This window comes from Pristiophorus japonicus, chromosome 3 (assembly GCF_044704955.1).
Source record: "Pristiophorus japonicus isolate sPriJap1 chromosome 3, sPriJap1.hap1, whole genome shotgun sequence".
Taxonomy (NCBI): domain Eukaryota; kingdom Metazoa; phylum Chordata; class Chondrichthyes; family Pristiophoridae; genus Pristiophorus; species Pristiophorus japonicus.
The window spans coordinates 239,539,914-239,563,148 of record NC_091979.1 but is presented as its reverse complement, the minus strand read 5'-3'; the positions used below and the strand labels follow the sequence as shown (position 1 = coordinate 239,563,148).

General features: G+C 48.2%; 1 protein-coding gene across 3 annotated transcripts in view; it reads left to right on the top strand.

Annotated features, from left to right (window-relative positions):
• The window catches only part of loxl4 (lysyl oxidase-like 4), a 169,099-nt gene that overhangs the window by 77,671 nt on the left and 68,193 nt on the right, over positions 1-23,235 (top strand). For all 3 annotated transcript variants that reach the window (XM_070876459.1, XM_070876457.1, XM_070876460.1), the window contains exons 5-7: positions 9,018-9,056; positions 13,694-13,907; positions 22,254-22,437. In XM_070876459.1, coding sequence (XP_070732560.1) covers positions 9,018-9,056; positions 13,694-13,907; positions 22,254-22,437 — 437 coding nt within the window. The remainder of the gene's footprint in view (positions 1-9,017; positions 9,057-13,693; positions 13,908-22,253; positions 22,438-23,235) is intronic.

Sequence of the window (23,235 nt, the reverse complement as noted above, 5' to 3'; positions counted from 1 at the left end):
AGCGCTTTACAGCCAATGAAGTACTTTTTGAAGTGTCATCACTGTTGCAATGTGGGAAACACGGCAGCCAATGTGTGCACAGCAAGCTCCCACAAACAGCAATCAGATATGACCAGGTAATCTGTTTTTTAGTGATGGATGAAAGATAAATATTGGCCCAGCACTACCAGGGAAACCTCCCCTGCTCCTTGATAGTGCTGTTGAATCTTTTATGTCCACCTGAGAGAGCAGACGGGACCTCGGTTTAACACATATTCAGCCAAAAGACAGCACCTCCGACAGTGCAGCACTCCCCCTCAGTACTGCAACTGGAGTGTCAGCCTGGATTTTTGTGCTCAAGTCCCTGGAGTGGGACCTGAACCTACAACCTTCTGACTTATAGATGAGAGTACTGCCCACTGAGCCACGGCTGACACTGTGCAGTGGATGTTGTGGTTTAGTGATGTTACAAGGAGAATACATCTGAGATCCTGGAGTACTATAAGTGAGGTTTCATTACTTGTTATCGGAACTGATTGAATTGTGTTTCTTATTAATTCTTACTGTCTGTAGCTGAGATTGAATGATTAGAAACTGATCAGCATTAAGCAAAAAAAAATGAGGACCGGAATTTTGTCATCAAGTAAAATGGTGTTCGATTATACTGCGAGGATCTGCTCTAATACACATCGCCATATATTTTAATTTAAGGCACTTTTCCTGCAATGGAATGCCATCGATAACAGACAGATGATTTGTGTGCTCTCTGCTCCACTCTGGAAGGAAACAAAATGATCCAGAACTGACCTCTCAACATTACTTGAAAACAGTGTGACACTCCAGTGAACTGTTGCACTGTCGAGAGGTGCCATAATTCAGCTGAGATGTTAACGGTGTAACGCGATAGTGCCCCTGTTTGTATGTGCCCCGGTGGCACATCCTACACGATGATTGCGTGGAGGCAGAGCGGCTCCTGGATCACCCGCGACGCCCTGCACAGTCAAATAGTCCCTCGGCCTCGCTGGGCTCCCACGCGGAGAATAGCCACTTGGGCGTGACGCCCAAGGATCTGTAGTCCAGCATGAGCCAGCACCTCCCGTGCGAGAAGAGGTGGACATTCAGTGAGGAAGTGGAACAGACTCTGAAACAGGACAGTTGCAGAAAGAAATTACAATGAACTCCAATAGTCTCCAGTTGTACTTGAAGTGCCGTAACCTACAGGGCTCCGGACCAAGAGCTGGAAAGTGGGATTAGGCTGGCTAGCTCTTTGTCGGCCGGCATGGACACGATGGGCTGAAATGGCCCCCTTCCGTGCTGTAAATTTCTATCATTCTATGATTCATCGTGCTACTTTGTGGTAGCAAAGGGAAAGATGTATTCCATCATGGTTCTCGGTGTCATCATCATAGGCAGTCCCTCGAAATCGAAGAAGACTTGCTTCCACTCTAAAAGTGAGTTCTCAGGCGGCTGAACAGTCCAATACGGGAATTACAGTCTCTGTCACAGGTGGGACAGACAGTGGTTGGAGGAAAGAGTGGGTGGGGAGTCTGGTTTGCCGCACGCTCTTTCCGCTGCCTGCGCATGTTTTCTGCATGCTCTCGGCGATGAGACTCGAGGTGCTCAGCGCCCTCCCAGACGCTCTTGCTCCACTTAGGGCGGTCTTTGGCCAGGGACTCTCAGGTGCTGGTGGGGATATTGCATTTTATCAAGGAGGCTTTGAGGGTGTCCTTGTAACGTTTCCTCTGCCCACCTGGGGCTCACTCGCCGTGTAGGAGTTCCGAGTAGAGTGTTTGCTTTGGGAGTCTTGTGTCGGGCATGCGGACAATATGGATCGCCCAACGGAGCTGGTCGAGTGTGGTCAGTGCTTCGATGCCGGGAATGTTGGCCTGGTCGAGGATGCAGACGTCGATGCGCCTGTCCTCCCAGTGGATTTGTGAGCCCTGGCTCCTGGGTGTCAATCAGGATTGGAGACCAGCAGCTTCGTGGCCCTTGCACTGCGTTTAGGAAACTCAGTTCACTGAGAGAAGCAGCGCAGGGCAATGTACCATTCGCACCACCAGTGGGCATCTGCCATTGATTTAGCCCAGGCAGGAATGGGTGGTGTCTCCTAGTTCTCGGGCCTGGCTTACATTACAGAGAAAGTCTCGAAGCTCACTGAGGATATCACCTTTTATGTTTTCTGGGCCGGTGCGAATCGATTTGTGAACAAGGGCGTTTGTTCAATGGACCCGGGCAGATTTGCGGCGTTTTGGGCTGACTGTTCCTTGTGATGGACAGCTGTGAGCGTCGGATGACTGACGGGGAACTCCAAGCAGTGCAGATGCGAGTGACGCCTCTCAGATCCTGTTATAAGCACTCACTCGCTAAGTAAATATCCCACTTGGCTCGTTCGTGACTAGCTGGCCACATTCCGGCATTGAAGTCTGAATTAATAATGACAGATTGGAGGCTTCAGTTTCCCCGTTAAGTGAACACAGATGGCATCATGTAGCTATATCCATGTTATGTAATATTGCTGCGTGGACTCATTCAATACTGGGCTGGATTTTTGGCTTTGCTGATTTCGGGGCGGTAATGTCGGTGGGGCGGTAAAGTTTGCGCCCGGGAACAGTTTGCGCCTCAGTCAGCAAAATTGGGCAGCTGGGCCCTGAGTGTGTTGCGGAGCGCTAAGGGAGGCGTTGCACATCTCTCTCAGGGCGCTAAGCCGGTTGAGCATGGGAAAATCCCGAGCTGAAGAGCCGGCCTCGGAGCGTTGTAAGAGAGGCCTGGGGAGAAAAAAAACTGAAGAAAACTCCACCAAAAACATTCCCAATACACAGCCCACGCCTTCACAACATCAAGCGCAATAAAAAAAATTAAATAAAACCAATCACACTTACCTGAGGTAGATATTACTTACCTCACTGCGGCCGCTACAGCTCAGACCACCCGCTTTCACAGGCCGTCCCAGCAGGGGGCGCTACGGAGCGCTATGGGTTGGGCGGGAGTCAAAAGTCGAGCCGATGTCGCATGCAACCAGGGGCGCTGTACACTGACTCGCCTCTCCCGGGCGGTAATGCTCTGCGCCCCGCCAAAACCGGCCCCGAAAACCCCGGCGGGGCACTGGAAGCCCGCCCGGAAGAGCTCACACACCACCATTGCTGCCCCTCCAGGGCGAAAACAGAGGCGGACGGCACCGGAAAATCCAGCCCATTGTGTTTGCCGGGGGAGGGGGTGGGGGCGGGGGTGGACAGTGCGCTGCACTTCAGTGACGTATTCCTTACCACCCCCACCCCCCCACTGAATTTCCTCCTCTTAGGAAACAGAAGGAGGCCATTCAACACCTCGAACCTGTTCCACCATTTAATATCAGGCCTAATCTGTACCTCAACTCCATTTACCCGCCTTGGCTCCATATCCCATGATACCCTCGCCTCTCTCGGAGGTGCTGACTCTCTCTAGGATATGATTCCATGGGGACCAACATGCCTTGGGTATCTTCCCAGCGAGTGTCGGTGGGCAATTCGACTGTGGGGAGCATCACATATGGACCCAATGCTGTCTTTATCTGTATCTGTAGAGATCAGCCACGATCGAATTGAATGGTGGAACAGGTTCGAGGGGCTGAATGGTCAAGTCCTGCTCCTACGTTTCCAGTAGCTGACAGCAGGGCAGTAAATCAAGACCTGCCTGTAAGCCTCTAACATTCCCAGAAAGCATCTGCATGGTCCGGCGCGGGGGGATGGCTGAAAGAGTGCTGCACTGTCGAAGGTGCCGTCTTTCTGATGAGACGTTAAACTGAGGCCCCGTCTGCTCGCTCAGGTGGACGTAAAAGATCCCACAGCACTATTTCGAAGAAGGACGGGGGAGTTATCCCCAGTGTCCTGGGCCAAATATATCCCTCAATCAACATAACAAAAATACAGATTATCTGATCATTATCACATTGATGTTTGTGGGAGCTTGCTGTGCGCAAATTGGCTGCTGCGTTTCCCACATTACAATGGTGACTACACTCCAAAAGTACTTCATTGGCTGTAAAGCGCTTTGTGACGTCCGGTAGCGGTGAAAGGCGCTATATAAATTCAAGTCTTTATTTCTTTCTATTTCCTCTGGGGGAGGGAGGGAAACATAGAAAATGGGTGCAGGAGTAGGCCATTCGGCTCTTCGAGCCTGCATCACCATTCAATAAGATCATGGCTGATCATTCCCTCAGTACCCCTTTCCTGCTTTCTCTCCATTCCCCTTGATCCTTTTAAAAGAAAGGGGCGGGGGGGGAGTCCAGAACAAGGGGATGTAACCCTAAAATTAGAGCCAGGCAGTTCAGGGGTGATGTCAGGAAGTGTTTCTTCACACAAAGGGGAGAGGGAATCTGGAACTCTCTCCCCCAAAAAGCTGTTGAAGCTGGGAGTCAATTGAAAATGTCAAAAAGTAAGATTGATAGATTTTTACTGGGCGAGGGCATTCAGGGATACGGAACCAAGGTGGGTAGATGGAGTTAAAATACAGATCAGCCATAATCTCATTCAATGACGGAACAGGCTCGAGGGGCTGAATGACCTCCTCCTGTTCTTATATTCCTATGAAATAGCCCTAAACTCATTTTGCACAAGATGTTTTCAATAGCCAAATAATGTTCTTAGTTGGAACTTTTTAAGGTTTTGATTATAATCCAAGATTGAATGGAAACAGGCCAACTATATTGAAACAACTTTCTGGCTCAAACTCTACTTACAAACTCTCTCTCACTGATGCCTGCCGAGATCTAACACATTGCTCAATTGATTCCTTATCAGATACTATTAGTCAAGGGATTGTCTCGTTGTTGCATACTCAAACTGATATGAAACAATGACTCGTAATGAAAGAAGGGAACATTTATAAAGGGACTCAACTTGAGCTCCTCCAAAACTCGGCAGCCCGTGTCCTAACTTGCACCGAGTCCCGCTCACCCATCACTCCATTGTGCTCACTGCTCCGTGTCCTAACTCGCACCGGGTCCCGTTCACCCTCACCCCCTGTGCTCGCTGACCTACATTGGCTCCCGGTTAAGCAAATCCCTCCATAGCCCTCGCCCCTTCCTATCTCTGTAATATCCTCCAGGCCCCCAAGATATCTGCGCTCCAGTGATTCTGGCCTCTTGTGCGCCCCTGATATCCTTCGCTCCATCATCGGTGGCCGTGTCTTCAGTCGTGCAGGCCCCAAGCTCTGGAACTCGCTCCCTAAAAACCTCTCCACCTCTCTCTTCTCCTGTAATACGCTCCTTAAAACCTACCACTTTGACTAAGCTTTTGGTCACCTGTCCGAATGTCTCCTTCATTTCAATTTCAATCAGGCTAAGTGAGTGGGCAAAAATTTGGCAGATGGGAAATGTGGGAAAATGTGAGGTTATCGACTTTGGCAGAAATAATAGAAAAGCAAATTATAATTTAAATGGAGAAAAATTTCACAAAGTGTTGCAGTCCTTGTGCATGAAACACAAAAACTTAGTATGCAGGTACAGCAAGTAATCAGGAAGGCAAATGGAATGTTGGCCTTTATTGCAAGGGGGATGGAGTATAAAAGCAGATAAGTCCTGCAACAACTGTACAGGGTATTGGTGAGGCCACACCTGGAGTATTGCGAACAGTTTTGGTCTCCGTATTTAAGGAAGGATATATTGCATTGGAGGCTGTTCAGATAAGGTTCACGAGGTTGATTCCGGAGATAAGGGGGTTGACTTATGAGGAAAGGTTGAGTAGGTTTGGCCTATACACATTGGAGTTCAGAAGAATGAGAGGTGATCTTATCGAAACATATAAGATAATGAGAGGGCTCGACAAGGTGGATGCAGAGAGGATAGTTCCACTAGGGTACATAGTCTCAGAATAGGGGGCCACCCATTTAAAACTGAGATGAGGAGAAATTTATTCTCTCTGGGAATTGTAAATGTGGGGAATTCTCTGCCCCAGAGAGCTGTGGAGGCTGGGTCATTGAATATATTTAAGGCGGGGATGCAGATTTTTGAGCGATAAGGGAGTAAAGGGTTATGGGGAGCAGGGAGGGAAGTGGAGCTGAGTCCATGATCAGATCAGCCATGATCTTACTGAATGGCGGAGCAGGCTCGAGGGGCCAAATGGCCGACTCCTTCTCCTATTTCGTATATTCCTGTGTTAGCAAATTTTGTTTCTGATAACACTCCTGTGAAGCACCTTGGGGTGTTTTAATATGTTAAAGGCACTATATAAATGCAATTTTTTGTTGTATTATTCATCCAATTTGCATCTTGCCAGGTCGGGCGAGAGTTAAACCCGTGTCCCAGCGGTGAAAATATCCTGTTTCCTTTTTCTTTTCTTTTTTGAGTTTTTTTATTCTAACAAAAAAAGAACAAAAATTTGATAGAGCTGCAATATGTCATAAATAAATACATATTTTCGGCAACAGCTTACAACTTTTTGAGAGTTGGAGATTACATTATTAAAGTCAGACAGACCTTCGATGTGCCAACTGAATGTCAGGGTGTTGTTTTGCTTACAGCACCACAGCGAGATATTGGCTCTGTCATTTAAAAACTGACTGCAAAAGCTTCTATAGATATGTGAAGAGAAAAAGATTAGTGAAGACAAACGTAGGTCGCTTGCAGTCAGAATCAGGTGAATTTATAATGGGGAACAAAGAAATGGCAGACCAATTGAACAAATATTTTGGTTCTGTCTTCACGAAGGAAGACACAAATAACGTTCCGGAAATACTAGGGGTCTGAGGGTCTCGCGAGAAGGAGGAACTGAAGGAAATCCTTATTAGTCAGGAAATGTTGTTAGGGAAATTGATGGGATTGAAGGCCGATAAATCCCGAGGGCCTGTTAGACTGCATCCCAGAGTACTTAAGGAAGTGGCCTAGAAATAGTGGATGCATTGGTGATCATTTTCCAACAGTCTATCGACTTCGGATCAGTTCCTATGGACAGGAGGGTAGCTAATGTAACACCGCTTTTTAAAAAGGGAGGGAGAGAGAAAACAGGGAATTATAGACCAGTTAGCCTGACATCAGTAGTGGGGAAAATGTTGGAATCAATTATTAAAGATGAACTAGCAGCGCATTTGGAAAGCAGTGACAGGATCAGTCCAAGTCAGCATGGATTTATGAAAGGGAAATGATGCTTGACAAATCTTCTAGAATTTTTTTGAGGATGTAACTAGTAGAGTGGACAAGGGAGAACCAGTGGATGTGGTATATTTGGACTTTCAAAAGGCTTTTGACAAGAACCCACACAAAAGATTGGTGTGCAAAATTAAAGCACATGGTATTGGGTGTAATGTATTGACGTGGATAGAGAACTGGTTGGCAGACAGGAAGCAGAGAGTCGGGATAAATGAGTCCCTTTCAGAATGGCAGGCAGTGACTAGTGGGGTGCTGCAGGGCTCAGTTTGGGACCCCAGCTCTTTACAATATACATCAATGATTTAGATCAAGGAATTGAGAGTAATATCTCCAAGTTTGCAGATGACACTAAAGTGGATAACCTCACATTTATCCACATTATACTGCATCTGCCATGCATTTGCCCACTCACCTAACCTGTCCAAGTCACCCTGCAGCCTCTTAGCATCCTCCTCACAGCTCACACCGCCACCCAGTGTGCAAAATTAAAGCACATGGTATTGGGTGCAATGTATTGCATTTATCTGAATGGCGGAAGATTAGGAAAAGGGGAGGTGCAATGAGACCTGGGTGTCATGGTACACCAGTCGTTGAAGGTTGGCATGCAGGTACAGCAGGCGGTGAAGAAGGTAAATGGTATGTTGGCCTTCATAGCTAGTGGATTTGAGTATAGAGCAGGGAGGTCTTACTGCAGCTGTACACTGCCTTGGTGAGGCCTCACCTGGAGTATTGTGTTCAGTTTTGGTCTCCTAATCTGAGGAAGGACGTTTTTGCTATTGAGGGAGTGCAGCAAAGGTTCACCAGACTGGTTCCCGGGATGGCAGGACTGACATATGAGGAGAGACTGGATCGACTGGGCCTGTATTTACTGGAGTTTAGAAGAATGAGAGTCGATCTCATAGAAACATATAAAATTTTGACGGACTGGACAGGTTAGAGGCAGGAAGAATGTTCCCGATGTTGGGGAAGTCCAGAACCAGGGGTCACAGTCTAAGGATAAGGGGTAAGCCATGTGGGACCGAGATGAGGAGAAACTTCTTCACTCAGAAAGTTGTTAACCTGTGGAATTCCCTACCGCAGAGAGTTGTTGATGCCAGTTCGTTAGATATATTCAAGAGGGAGTTAGATGTGGCCCTTACGGCTAAAGGGATCAATGGGTATGGAAAGAAAGCAGGAAAGGGGTACTGAGGTGAATGATCAGCCATGATGTTATTGAATGGTGGTGCAGGCTCGAAGGGCCGAATGGCCTACTCCTGCACCTATCTTTTATGTTTCTATGTTTCACTTACTCAACAGTAGTAGTTTATTTATGTGTTCTCATTCTTAGTTTCAAATCCCTTCATGGCCTCGCCCTCCCTATCTCTGTAATTTCCTCCGCAACACCCCCCCCCCCCCCGCACCCCCCTCCCCGAGATGTCTGCGCTCCTCTAATTCTCCTGAGGGAGCGCTGCACTGTCGGAGGTGCCATCTTTCGGGTGAGACGTTAAACCGAGGCCCTGTCTGCTCTCTCAGGTGGACGTTAAAAAAATCCCATGGTGCTATTTCGAAGAAGAGCAGGGGAGTTATCCCCCGTGTCTTGGGCCAATATTTATCCCTCAATCTACATCACTAAAAACAGATTATCTGCCCATTATCATATTGATGTTTGTGGGAGCTTGCTGTGCGCAAATTGCCGCGTTTCCCACATTACAACAGTGACTACACTCCAAAAAGTACTTCATTGGCTGTAAGGAGCTTTGAGACGTCCGGTGGTCATAAAAGGCACTATATAAATCCAAATCTTACTTTCTTTTGTTAGAATAGGATGTCGTACACCCCCCCCACTCCCCCCCACCCCAACTCATTGTGTGTCTAACTCTAGTACTTTGCATCAATGCTCCCTGGTATCATATTAATCGTTCGAATTCCTCTCTTACAGGAAGCAGTGGGATCAAAAGATGAAGAACCCCAAAGCCAGGTAACACCTTACTTTTTCTTTCAGTGACACGGCAAACGTTTTTCCCTGGAACTGCAGCTGGCTGTAAAGCCCTCTCCACGACCTCTCACGCAGCAAATTAATTTAGTATTTTCGACAGCCAAGCCAAAGGCCTTCTATGTAACTCATGAGTCAACAGATGGTTTGCATCAGTTCAGATCCAGAAGTTTGGAGAGAAAGATCAGAGTTTATTGCCTGGTGGTGACGTTTATAATGCGACCTATTTAACCGACTAATTGCCTTAATTGGGAACAATATTTGTGAGGCCTGTTCCCTGTTTGCCACTGCTGTTCCAGTTATCATTGAGCAAGCTCTGCTGGCACTCTGCCATCGCCCACAGGAGGCTATTCTTCACCTGCGAGCCTTGATAACGTTTGCGTGCTGGGCTATTCCAGCTGGGCGGTGTTTAGGGTTGCCAACTCTGGTTGAATCTATTCCTAGAGGTTTCATCACATGACGCCCCACCCCCACACTCCCGCCATTGGTTGCCCGACACATCTGTCCTCACGGCAACGGACCATCTTCCAAATGGAAAGAGAACAGACACTTCATTATCCAATTGGATGATTCTTGACCATCAAACAGCCTTTCCCCCTCCCAACTCCAATATTTTCTTGATAACTAATAAACAAAAGTGTTTTTAAAAAAAAACCACAACATACAATTTTTTTTAGTGCTCTTTTCATTTTTCTCTCCTGGTCTTGCTTGCAGTCGCGTCCAGGAAATTAATCTTCAATTCCTGAAGACTCCAGGCCAATCCTGGAGGGTTGGCAACCCTATCGAGAGGAAGTCAGACTGTAACGGGGAGGGGGATGAAGAGGGGAGGAGCTGGATGGAAGGTGTCTGCAGGAGGACGAGTTAAATGGGCCAGGTTCACTCTCATCTTTGTCACCCATAACAGAAAAGTTAGTACCGCGTTAATGTCATAAGAACATAAGAAATAGGAACAGGAGTAGGCCATACGACCCCTCGAGCCTGCTCCGCCATTTAATAAGATCATGGCTGATCTGATCATGGACTCAGGTCCACTTCTCTGACCGCTCCCCATATCCCCTTATTCCCTTATCGGTTAAGAAACTGTCTATCTCTGTCCTAAATTTATTCAATGACCCAGCTTCTACAGCTCTCTGAGGCAGCGAATTCCACAGATTTACAACCCTCTGAGAGAAGAAATTTCTCCTCATCTCAGTTGTAAATGGGCGGTCCCTTATTCTAAGATCATGCCCTCTAGTTCTCGTCTCTCCCATCAGTGGAAACATCCTCTCTGTATCCACCTTGTCAAGCCCCCTCATAATCTTATACGTTTCGATAAGATCACCTCTCATTCTTCTGAATTCCAATGAGTAGAGGCCCAACCTACTCAACCTTTCCTCATAAGTCAATCCTCTCATCTCTGGAACTAACCTAGTGAATCTTCTCTGAACTGCCTCCAAAGCAGGTATATTCTTTCATAAATATGGAAACCAAAACTGCACGCAGTATTCCAGGTGTGGCCTCACCAATACCCTGTATAGCTGTAGTAAGACTTCCCTGCTTTTATACTCCATCCCCTTTGCAATAAAAATCAAGATTCCACTGGTCTTCCTGATCACTTGCTGTACCTGCATACTATCCTTTTGTGTTTCATGCACTAGGATCCCCAGGTCCCGCTGTCTTTCTCCATTTAAATAATAACTTGCTCTGTCGAGTGGGAGCTGGAGTGTGTCCCTGTTATAGATGCTGTGAATGTGACTGAAGAAAAAGAGCGACGTACAGCTGCCCGAAATAGGTGGCGCACTTAATACGGTTTATGCAGCAGCGTTGTAATTGGATCCTATGGTGACGACAATTGGTTAGCGTCACCTGCCCGAGTGGGGGAGTGTGTGTGTGTGTGTGGGGGAGTGTGTGTGTGTGTGTGTGAGGGGGGTGGGGAGCATGTTTGTGTGTGTGGGGGCGGGGGGGGGGGGGGAAGGATGTGTGTGGGGGAGGGTCTGTGTTTGTGTGGGGGAGGGTGTGGGGGAGTGTGTGTGGGGGGGAGGGTGTGTATGTGTGGGGGGGTGGGGGAGGAGGGTGTGTGTATGTGTGTGTGGGGGGGGGGAGGTGTATGTGGGGAAGGGTGTGTGTGGGATGGGGGGGGAGGGTGTGTGTCTGTGGGGGAGGGTGTGTGTGTGTGGGGGGGGCGAGGGTGTGTGTGGGGAGGGTGTGTGTGTGTGTGAGGGGGGGAGGGTATGTGTGCATGTGTGGGGGGAGACTGTGTGTGTGGGTGTGTGTGTGTATGTGTGTGTGGAGGTGGGGGGAGGGTGTGTGTGTGTGTGTGTGGGGGAGGGAGGTGTGTGTGGGGGAGGGAGGTGTGTGTGGGGGAGGGTGTGTGTGTGGGGAGGGAGGTGTGTGTGGGTGTGTGTGTGTGTGTGTGGGGGGGGGGAGGGTGTGTGTGTGGAGAGGAGGGTGTGTGTTTGGGGTGGGTGGGTTGTGTGTGTAGGGGGGATGTGTGTGTGTGTGGGGGGGGATGAGTGTGCGTATGTGAGGGAGGGAGGGTGTGTGCGTGTGTGGGGGAGTGCGTGTGCGTGTGTGTGGGATGGCGTGTGCGTTTGTGTGGGGTGTGTGTGTGGGGGGGAGGGGGTGTGTGTGGGGGAGGGTGTGTGTGCGGGAGAGGGGAGGGTGTGTGTGTGGGGGAGGGTGTATGTGTGGGGGAGGGGAGGGTGTGTGTGTGGGGGAGGGCGTGTGCGTGTGTGGGGGAGGGCGTGTGCGTGTGTGGGGCAGGCGTGTGCGTGTGTGGGGGAGGGTGTGTGTGTGTGTGATGGGGGGGTGGGCTGTGAGTGGGCACAGTAAGTACAGTAGCACAGTGGTTATGTTACTGGACTAGTAATCCAGGGGCCTGCACTAATGATCTGGGGACATGGGTTCAAATCCCACCATGGCAGCTAGGGAATTTAAATGCAATTAATTAAATAAATCTGGAACTTAAAAGGTAGTAACAGTAATGGTGACCATGAAACTACCCAATTGTTGTAAAAAAAAAACAACTGGTTCACTCATGTCCTTTAGGGAAGGTAATCTGCCGTCCTTACCATTCTGGCCTATATGTGACTCCAGACCCACAGCAATGTGGTTGACTCTTAATGGCCCAGTGAGACACTCAAAAGCAATTGGGGATGGGCAATAAATTCTAGCCTTTCCAGTGAAGCTCCCATCCCGTGAATGAATAAACAAAAAGGGGGTGCAGTAAATGGTTAGTGCCATTTGCCTGATGCACTCCTGTCCGACCTCCCACATTCTACCCTACGTAAACGAGAGGTGATCCAAAACCTGTGTCTTAACTCGCACCAAGTCCTGCTCACCCATCAACCCCTGTACTCGCTGACCTACATTGGCTCCCGGTTAAGCAATGCCTTGATTTCAAAATTCTCATCCTTGTTTAATGTATTTGGCTATAATGTATGCACTTGTGAGGATGCTCACAGATTTGTAGAGCTGTGTTGCCAAGGGTGCCATCAGCCAGTCCAGGCAGCGGGCGGTCGAGGGGGTCGTTCAGTCTGACTGCCTGCCTCTCTTCCGCGGTTACATCCGAGCCAGGGTGTCCCTGGAGATGGAGCACGCGGTGTCCACCGGTACGCTCGCGGACTTCCGCGAGAGGTGGGCTCCAGAGGGACTGGAGTGCATCATCACCCCCGGCAACCAAATTTTAATTTGATTTCATATGTTTTAAAGTTCAATTTGTTTTATTGCCGGGTTTTAGTGTCCCCTCCCTTTTAGCCAGAGGGCACTTGTATAATTTGTGTTTTTTAGTGCCCAAAAAACCCCCCAAAAAAAACAACAAAAAATCACCAAAAAAAAAGACACAAAAAAAAGGGCACTTGAAAAGTGTTCGTAGTGTCCCCCAGATCAGGGGGCACTTGATTTAACTGTTTAATTTTGTTACAACAAAAGAGTTGTCGAGCTGTGTTGCCAAGGTGGCCATCAACTGGTCCAGGCGGCAGGCGGTCGAGGGGGTCATTCAGCCCGACTGCTGCCTGGGCTCCAAGCTCTGGAACTCCCTGCCTAAACCTCTCTGTCCTCCTTCAGGAAGCTCCTTAAACCCTACCTCTTTGACCAAGCTTTTGGTCACCAGCGCTAAATTCTACTTATGCGGCTCGATATCAAATTTTTATCTAGTAATACTCCTGTGAAGCGCCTTAGAAACATAGAAACATAGAAAATAGGAGCAGTAGTAGGCCATTCGGCCCTTCGAGCCTGCACTGCCATTCAATATGATCATGGCTGATCCTCTATCTCAACACCATATTCCCGCTTTTTCCCCATACCCCTTGATGTCCTTTGTTTCTAGAAATCTATCAATCTCCCTCTTAAATATATTCAGTGACTTGGCCTCCTCAGCCTTCTGTGGTAGAGAATTCCACAGGTTCACCACCCTCTGAGTGAAAAGATTTCTCCTCATCTCGATCCTAAATTTCCCACCCCGTACCCTGAGATATTTCACTACATTGGGATGTTTCACTACGTTAAAGGCGCTATATAAATGCAAGTTGTTATTGATAATATATAGGTGGGTGTCACGGGTTGAGCGGGGGGAGACGGTGTGGGTTGCGGTATGTGCAGGCTGTGTTGGTCATTCCCGATTTTCTGTGTTGTGTGTACGGAAGGCTGTACTCGGCCGCCAGGAAGAAGAGCTTCTGGATCCACAAGGTGTCGTGCGGCGGCAACGAGCCGCACCTGAGCGAATGCACGGTGCAGGCCTCCGCCGGCAAGATGCTGCACCCCTGCGAGGACGGCATGCACGCGGTCATCAGCTGTGTGGCGGGGCCCGCCTTCACGCAGGCCAGCAGCAACCGGTTCAGGAAGGCATACCGAGCCGAGGTAAGGTTCGAAATCACGCAGCCGGACGCTTGGGATCTGGTGACTGATCTCCTGTGGCATTGCTCATGTGGGAGAGGGAGGATTGTGGGGGCGGTGGCTGTAATGTATGCACCTGTGAGGATGTTCACAGATTTGTAGAGCTGTGTACCTATGGCCACACTCGTCTGAAAATGTCTGATCGCATTTGATCTTGGAAGTCGAAGCAGAATCAGGCCTGGTTAGTACTTGGAAGACAGACTGCCTGGGAATAGCAGGTACAGTAGGCTTCCCCCCTCCACCCACCCCAGTCAGGGGGCACTTGTATAATTTGCCTCTCGGTGCCCTAAAAAAAACACAAAACAAAAAAAAAGGGCACCTGAAAAGTGTTTGGAGTTTCCCCCCGCTGCCCCCCCCCCCACCATTAATAAGGGGGCACTAGATTTAATGTTTTATTTTGTTCACAACAAAATAGTTGTAGAGCTGGATTGCCAAGGTGGCCATCAACCGGTCCAGGCAGCAGGCGGTCGAGGGGGTCGTTCAGCCTGACTGCCTGCCTCTCTTCCGCAGTTACATCCGAGCCAAGGTGTCCCTGGAGATGGAGCACGCGGTGTCCGCCGGTACGCTCGCGGCCTTCCGCGAGAGGTGGGCGCCGGAGGGACTGGAGTGCATCATCACCCCCGGCAACCAAATTTTAATTTGATTTTCGTTACAGTTTTAAATTGTTAATTTGTGGGTTCTAGTGCCAAAAGGGGCACTTGTTTAAGTTTCTACTAAAATAGTTGTAGAGCTGTTGAGTCGGGAGTGGCCGAGCCAGTCATGTGATGTTCGCAAGACTCAATAAAACCCTAGCCAGTTGGGTTCAGGGGGATTCACGATGAGGCAGGTGGTTGTGAGCCTGGTGGATGAACTGGTAACGTGTAGTGTGATTGTTAAACCTTTTGCTAATAAACCAACTCGTTCTGAATAGCAATGTGTTGCTATAAATGCTTAAGCACAGAGCCTGTGAAGCAAATACATTACAGCGGCCTTTATATTTTGGGGATCTCTTCGCGCTGCTTGATCTGATCTTCTAATATAGACCACCTGTCTGTATTAAGGGGACTCTGTCACATGTATTGCAGCACCAACTGTTCCTGAAGCACAGTTGCAATGTTTAGCTGCTAACCCGGCCTGTCCCTTTTGTTATGTATGGAGAAAGAGTCAGACTGAACACTGTGAGCTCAAAGTAAAGTGTGACCTTAGTCTTTTATTGCCAGAGTGCCTCTCCAACTTGTGAGACCTCCTTAAATACCTGTGCTCCCAAGGGATTATGGGATCCCTTGGAACTCCAAGGGATGAGCCCTCTGGTGGCTATACAGAGTAAATACAAGTTTACATATATAACAACTTTAAGGGCCACTGCCCTGTGGGGAAGTGATCTGACGTTAACTCCAGTTTCTCTGGGTTGCTGTTGGTTATCTCCTCCAAAACAGATATACCACTTTCGGTATTGTTGGGGGGCAGCAGCAGCCAAGTCCATGGCACCGTGGGTAGCTCTGCTGCACAGGAGGGCAGGAAAAGGAGTGGGAGAGCTATAATGGCAGGGGATTCTATTGTAAGGGGAGACGTTTCTGCGGCCACAATCGCAATTCCAGGATGGTATGTTGCCTCCTTGGTGCAAGGGGCAAGGATGTCTTGGAGCGGTTGCAGGACATTTTGAAGGGGGAGGGTGAACAGCCAGTTGTCGTGGTGCATATAGATACCAACGATATAGGTAAAAAACGGGATGAGGTCCTACAAGCTGAATTTAGGAAGCCAGGAGTTAAATTAAAAAATAGGACCTCAAAGGTAGTAATCTCAGGATTGCGAGCAGTTCCACATGCTAGTCAGAGTAGGAATCGCAGGATAGCTCAGATGAATACGTGGCTTGAGGAGTGGTACAGAAGGGAGGGATTCAAATTCCTGGGACATTGGAACTGGTTCTGGGAGAGGTGGGACGAGTACAAACCGGATGGTCTGCACCTGGGCAGGACCAGAACCAATGTCCGAGGGGGAACGTTTGCTAGGGCTGTTGGGGAGGGGTTAAACTAATATGGCAGGCAGATGGGAACCTATGCAGGGAGATAGAGGGAAGTAGAATGGGGACAGAAGCAAAAGATTGAAAGAAGAAAAGTAAAAGTGGAGGGCAGAGAAACCCAAGGCAAAAATCAAAAAGGGCAAAGTGTGTTAAAAAGACAAGCCTGAAGGCTCTGTGCCTCAATGCGAGGAATATTCATAATAAGGTGGATGAATTAACTGCGCAGGCAACAATTAATGAATATGATATAATTGGCATCACGCAGACATGACTCCAGGGTGACCAAGGCTGGGAACTCAACATCCAGGGATATTCAACATTCAGGAAGGCTAGACAGAAAGGAAAAGGAGGTGGGGTAGCGTTGCTGGTTAAAGAGGAAATTAACGCAATAGTAAGGAAGGACATTAGCTTGGATGATGTGGAATCTGTATGGTAGAGCTGCAGAATAGCAAAGGGCAGAAAACGCTAGTGAGAGTTGTGTACAGACCACCAAACAGTAGTAGTGAGGTTGGGGACAGCATCGAACAAGAAATTAAGGATGCATGCAATAAAGGTACAGCAGTTATCATGGGCGACTTTAATCTACATATAGATTGGGCTAACCAAACTGGTAGCAATACGGTGGAGGAGGATTTCCTGGAGTGTATTAGGGATAGTTTTCTGGACCAATATGTCGAGGAACCAATTAGAGGGCTGGCCATCCTCGACTTGTTGATGTGTAATGAGAAAGGACTAATTAGCAATCTTGTTGTGCGAGGTCCCTTGGGGCAGAATGACCATAATATGGTAGAATTCTTTATTAAGATGGAGAGTGACACAGTTAATTCAGAGACTAGGGTCCTGAACTTAAGGAAAGGTAACTTCGATGGTATGAGACGTGAATTGGCTAGAATAGACTTGCAAATGATACTTAAAGGGTTGACGGTGGATAGGCAATAGCAGACATTTAAAGATCACATGGATGAACTTCAACAATTGTACATCGCTGTCTGAAGTAAAAATAAAACGGGGAAGGTGGCTCAACCGTGGCTAACATGGGAAATTAAGGATAGTGTTACATCCAAGGAAGAGGCAAATAAATTGGCCAGAAAAAGCAGCAAACCTGAGGACTGGGAGAAATTTAGAATTCAGCAGAGGAGGACAGAGGGTTTAATTAGAAGGGGGAAAATAGAGTATGAGAGGAAGCTTGCCGGAAACATAAAAACTGACTGCAAAAGCTTCTATAGATATGTGAAGAGAAAAAGATTAATGTCCCTTCCAGTCAGATTCTGGTGAATTTACAATGGGGAACAAAGAAATGGCGGACCAGTTGAACAAATACTTTGGTTCTGTCTTCAGGAAGGAGGACACAAATAACCTTCCGGATGTACTAGGGGACCGAGGGTCTAGTGAGAAGGAGGAACTGAAGGATATCTTTATTAGGTGGGAAATTGTGTTAGGGAAATTGATGGGATTGAAGGCCGATAAATTCCCGGGACCTGATAGTCGACATCCCAGAGTACTTAAGGAAGTGGCCCTAGAAATAGTGGATGCATCGGTGATCATTTTCCAACATTCTAGCGACTCTGGATCAGTTCCTATGGACTGGCGGGTAGCTAATGTAACACCACTTTTGTAACTATAGACCGGTTAGCCTGACATCAGTAGTGGGGAAAATGTTGGAATCAATTATTAAAGATGAAATAGCAGCGCATTTGGAAAGCAGTGACAGTCAACATGGATTTATGAAAGGGAAATCATGCTTGACAAATCTTCTGGAATTTTTTGAGGATGTAACTAGTAGAGTGGACAAGGGAGAACCAGTGGATGTGGTGTATTTGGACTTTCAAAAGGCTTTTGACAAGGTCCCACACAAGAGATTTGTGTGCAAAATTAAAGCACATAGTATTGGGGGTAATGTACTGACGTAGATAGAGAACTGATTGTGGACAGGAAGCAGAGAGTCAGGATAAACGGGTCCTTTTCAGAATGGCAGGCAGTGACTAGTGGGGTGCCGCAGGGCTCAGTGCTGGGACTCCAGCTCTTTATAATATACATTAATGATTTAGATGAAGGAAGTGAGTGTAATATCTCCAAGTTTGTAGATGACACTAAACTGGGTGGTGGTGTGAGCTGAGAGGAGGATGCTAAGAGGCTGCAGGGTGATTTGGACAGATTAGGAAAGTGGGCAAACGCATGGCAGATGCAGTATAATGTGGATAAATATGAGGTTATCCACTTAGGGGGAAAAAACACAAAGGCAGAATTTTATCTGAATGGCGACAGATTAGGAAAAGGGGAGTTGCAACGAGACCTGGGTGTCATGGTACATCAGTCATTGAAAGTTGGCATGCAGGTACAGCAGGCGGTTAAGAAAGCAAATGGCATGTTGGCCTTCATAGCAAGGGGATTTGAGTACAGGGGTAGGGAGGTGTTGCTACAGTTGTACAGGGCATTGGTGAGGCCACACCTGGAGTATTGTGTACAGTTTTGGTCTCCTAACCTGAGGAAGGACATTCTTGCTATTGAGGGAGTGCAGCGAAGGTTCACCAGACTGATTCCCGGGATGGCGGGACTGACCTATCAAGAAAGACTGGATCAACTGGGCTTGTATTCACTGGAGTTCAGAAGAATGAGAGGGGACCTCATAGAAACATTTAAAATTCTGACGGGGTTAGACAGGTTAGATGCAGGAAGAATGTTCCCAATGTTGGGGAAGTCCAGAACCAGAGGTCACAGTCTAAGGATAAGGGGTAAGCCATTTAGGACCGAGATGCGGAGGAACTTCTTCACCCAGAGAGTGGTGAACCTGTGGAATTCTCTACCACAGAAAGTTGTTGAGGCCAATTCACTAAATATATTCAAAAAGGAGTTAGATGAGGTCCTTACTACTAGGGGGATCAAGGGGTATGGCGAGAAAGCAGGAATGGGGTACTGAAGTTGAATGTTCAGCCATGAACTCATTGAATGGCGGTGCAGGCTAGAAGGGCCGAATGGCCTACTCCTGCATCTATTTTCTATGTTTCTATGTTTCTATGTTTCTAAAGGGCCTTGGTGAGGCCTCACCTGGAATATTGTGTTCAGATTTGGTCTCCTAATCTGAGAAAGGACGTTCTTGCTATTGAGGGAGTGCAGCAAAAGTTCACCAGACTGATTCCCGGGATGGCTGGACTGACATATGAGGAGAGACTGGATTGACTGGGCCTTTATTCGCTGGAGGTTAGAAGGATGAGAGAGGATCTCATAGAAACATATAAAATTCTGACAGGACTGGACAGGTTAGATGCAGGAAGAATGTTCCCGATGTTGGAGAAGTCCAGAACCAGGGGACACAGTCTTAGGATAAGGGGTAAGCCATTTAGGACTGAGATGAGGAGAAACTTCTTCACTCAGAGAGTTGTTAACCTGTGGAATTCTCTACCGCAGAGAGTTGTTGATGCCAGTTCGTTGGATATATTCAAAAGGGAGTTAGATGTGGCCCTTACGGCTAAAGGGATCAAGGGGTATGGAGAGAACGCAGGAAAGGGGTACTGAGATGAATGATCAGCCATGATCTTATTGAATGGTGGTGCAGGCTCAAAGAGCCGAATGGCCTACTCCTGTAACTATTTTCTATGTTTCTATGTTTGCCTCGCACTCACACCGTGGCCCCACACTGAATTTCAGGGCCCTAGTTATTGAGCATGCCTAAAACCATAAATCTCACTCCCAACCAGATCTCTATCCAGTTCCTCATTCTTCAACAATTCAACTGCAACTGCATTGCGCTGGAAATAATTTTCATAAAACCACCGCCCTTTGGGGAAAAAGCCTCTACATTACATGAGTGACAACACGTACTGAGCTCATGAAAGGCACTATATAAATATAAGGTCTTTATCTCTTTCTCTCTTTCTCTTTCTTTTTTCTTTCTTTCCCTCTTCTTTCTTTCTCTCTTTCTCATTCTCTCTCTCTCTCTTTCTCCCTCTCTTTCTTGCTTTCTATTTCTCTCTCTCTCTTCTTTTTTTTCTTTCTCGCTCTTTCTCTCTCTTTCTCTTTCTGCTTCTCTCTCCTTCCTTCCTTTTCGTCCTCTTTTTTTTTCACTTTGCTGAATTTCAGACCGTGTATCCGCTGATTCCGTGTTCACCGCCTGACGGTGGTTCCTGTTGCCTCCCCTGTTTCGGGTGAGATGCCCAGCCCCCGTAGACCGCTCGCCCAGTGAACCTTTCTACCTGCTTCTGCAGCTGGAGCAGCAGGTGGAAGTTCACAAAACCCTTGGAAAAAGAATAAAGTGAGCCGGCCCAGGGCAAGAGGGCCCTCGGGTCATTTCCACTGGAGCCCGAGGGCCGAGAGAGGTCTCTCGTGCGGGGACCTCACGGGGAGCTTGGGGGTGGACAGTCACAGATCCCTGATGCAGACTGCCGACTTCCCGTCTGTAATTAAAACAAACCACAAATTGCTTCTTTAAAAAGGAGAAAAATAACATTCAATCAAAAATATAAAAATCCGTGTGACATTAAAGCAGCGAACTCGGCAGATGAACTTTTCATGATCTCGGAGAGTTTGGTTATAACCACTTCGGTGTTCGGTGAAATATTCGGCAGGAGTTCATTTCGCAGCGGACGGAGTAACGTAACACAAGTTTCTTTTTCTGGCCAATTGTCTCCTCTCACTTCTTGGAAACTGTCCGCCCCCCCAATAAATGTATTCTCCAGCTGGAAGCTGCAGTGCTGAGTACTTGGGATTTCCTTCCACTTGTTGCCCTCCTCGTTTGTGGTTCAAGAGGGTACAGGGTGCCTGTGTGTCTCGGGCAAAAATGCTCAGCTAGACTATGCCCCTTGCGGGTGGGCATCTCGTGCCCTGAGCATCTTCTCCCAGTGACACGCAGCCCCAACTCTTGCCTTCGCTTTCATTCAGAGTTTATACCTGTGGGCAAGACTGAACAGGCCGGGACTCCTTCCTCTAGAAAAGATATGACTGAGGGGCGACCTGATGGAAGTCTTCAAGATTAAGAAAGGTTTGATAGGGTAGACATAGAGAAGATGTTTCCATTTGTGGTCGAGACCAGAACTAGGGGCCATAAATATAAGATAGTCACTCACACAGAAACATAGAAATTTACAGCGCAGAAGGAGGCCATTTCGGCCCATCGTGTCCGCGCCGGCCGACAAAGAGCTGAACGGCCCTCGGTCAGCAGCCCTGAAGGTTACATATAAACCTACCAACAATGAACAATGGCGGAAAGGCAAAGAGCACCCGGCCCAACCAGTCTACCTCACACAACTGCGACACCCCTTACACCGAAACATTCTACACTCCACCCCAACCGGAGCCATGTGATCTTTTGGGAGAGGCAAAAACCAGATAAAAACCCAGGCCAATTTAGGGAGAGAAAAAATCTGGGAAAATTTCTCTCCGACCCATCCAAACGATCGAAACTAGTCCAGGAGATCACCCTGGCTGTATTCGATTCCCTGCAGTACTTACCATTATATCTAATAGGGAATTCAGGAGAAACGTCTTTACCCAGAGAGTGGTGAGAATGTGGAACTCGTTACCACAGGGGGTGGTTGAGGTGAAGAATAGCGTAGATTGAGAGGTGATTACATTGAAACATGTAAGACTCTGAGGGGGGAGGATTGACAGGATAGATGCAGGGAGGATGTTTCCCCCTGGCTGGAGAGTTTAGAACCAGGGGTCACAGTCTCAGGATAAGGGGTCGGCCATTTAGGGCTGAGATGAGGAGAAATTTCTTGACTCAGAGGGTGATGAATCTTTGGAATTCTCTACCCCAGAGCTGTGGATGCTGACTCATTGAGTATATTCAAGGCTGAGATCGCTAGATTTTTGGACTCTAAGGTAATGAAGGATATGGGAAATTGTAGTTGAGGTCAAAGATCAGCCGTGATCATATTGAATGGCGGAGCAGGCTCGAGGGGCCGTATGGCCTACTCCTGCTCCCAATTCTTATAAACACCGGCATGGATCTGTTGGGCTGAATGGTCTGTTTCTGTGCTGTAAATATTTTGTCGTACTTTATAATTCATGGAAATGTCATAAAATTAAAATCAAGGAACTGGCTAACCTGGGTTCAAATGCAGTCCAGTCTGGGATGGGGGGGCAGTGGGGGTGGGTGGGCTCGATATGCTGGTTGGGGCGGTGGGGCAGGGAGTGTGAGGCAGGGCCGGCAGACCTGAAATATACTGCCAGCTGTGAATTGCTCTCCACGTAGGAACGCTGATTCACCTTTTCCACTCAACGACGAGGTATTTTGCACTAAAATATAAGGAAGTACCGACGATGTTTAATGCACGTTTCGCGGTTTAATGAACCTTTATTTTTCTTTAACGCAGCAACCTCTCGTGCGGCTGAAGGGCGGAGCGCAGACTGGCGAAGGGAGGGTCGAGGTCCTGAAGAACGGCAAATGGGGAACCATCTGCGACGACCGGTGGAACCTCCTGTCCGCCAGCGTCGTGTGCCGCGAATTGGGCTACGGCACCGCAAGGGAGGCACTGACTGGGGCTCGGCTCGGACAAGGTGAGTGGTACCTGCCACGTGGGAGGCCAAGGGTCAACAACTGGCCTACATTGCCCCCCCCCGGGTCCGGCAACACCTCAAGTTTACCATTCTCATCCTTCCATCGCCTTGCCCCTCCCTATTGCTGTAGCCCTAAGTGGAGGAAGTGCATCTGGGAGGGCGCTGAGCACCTCGAGTCTCATTGCCGAGCGCATGCAGAAATCAAGCGCAGGCAGCGGAAAGAGCGTGCAGCAAACCAGTCCCACCCACTCTTTCCCTCAATGACTATCTGTCCCACCTGTGACAGAGGCTGTGGTTCTCATATTGGACTGTTCAGCCACCTAAGAACTTATTTTAAGAGTGGAAGCAAGTCTTGCTCGATTCCGAGGGACTGCCTATGATGATGATGAGCCTCCAAGATAGAATTATAGAATGGTGCAGCACAAAAGGAGGCCATTCGGCCCATCGTGGCTGTGCCGGCTTATTGGTGGAGCTATCCAATTAATCCCACTCCCCACCTGCTCTTTCCCCATAGCCCTGCTAATTTTTTCACTTCAAGTGTCAGCTGTGACTCAGTGGGTAGCCCTCTTACTTCTGAGTCAGAAGATTGTGGGTTCAAGTCCAGCTCCAGGGACTTGAGCACATAAATCTGGGCTGACACTCTCCAGTGGTAGTGCTAAGGGAGCACTGCACTGTCGGAGGTGCCATCTTTCGGATGAGACATTAAACTGAGGCCCTGTCTGCTCTCTCAGGTGGATGTAAAAGATCCCATGGCACTATTTCAAAAAAGAGCAGGGGAGTTCTCCCCAGTGTCCTGGG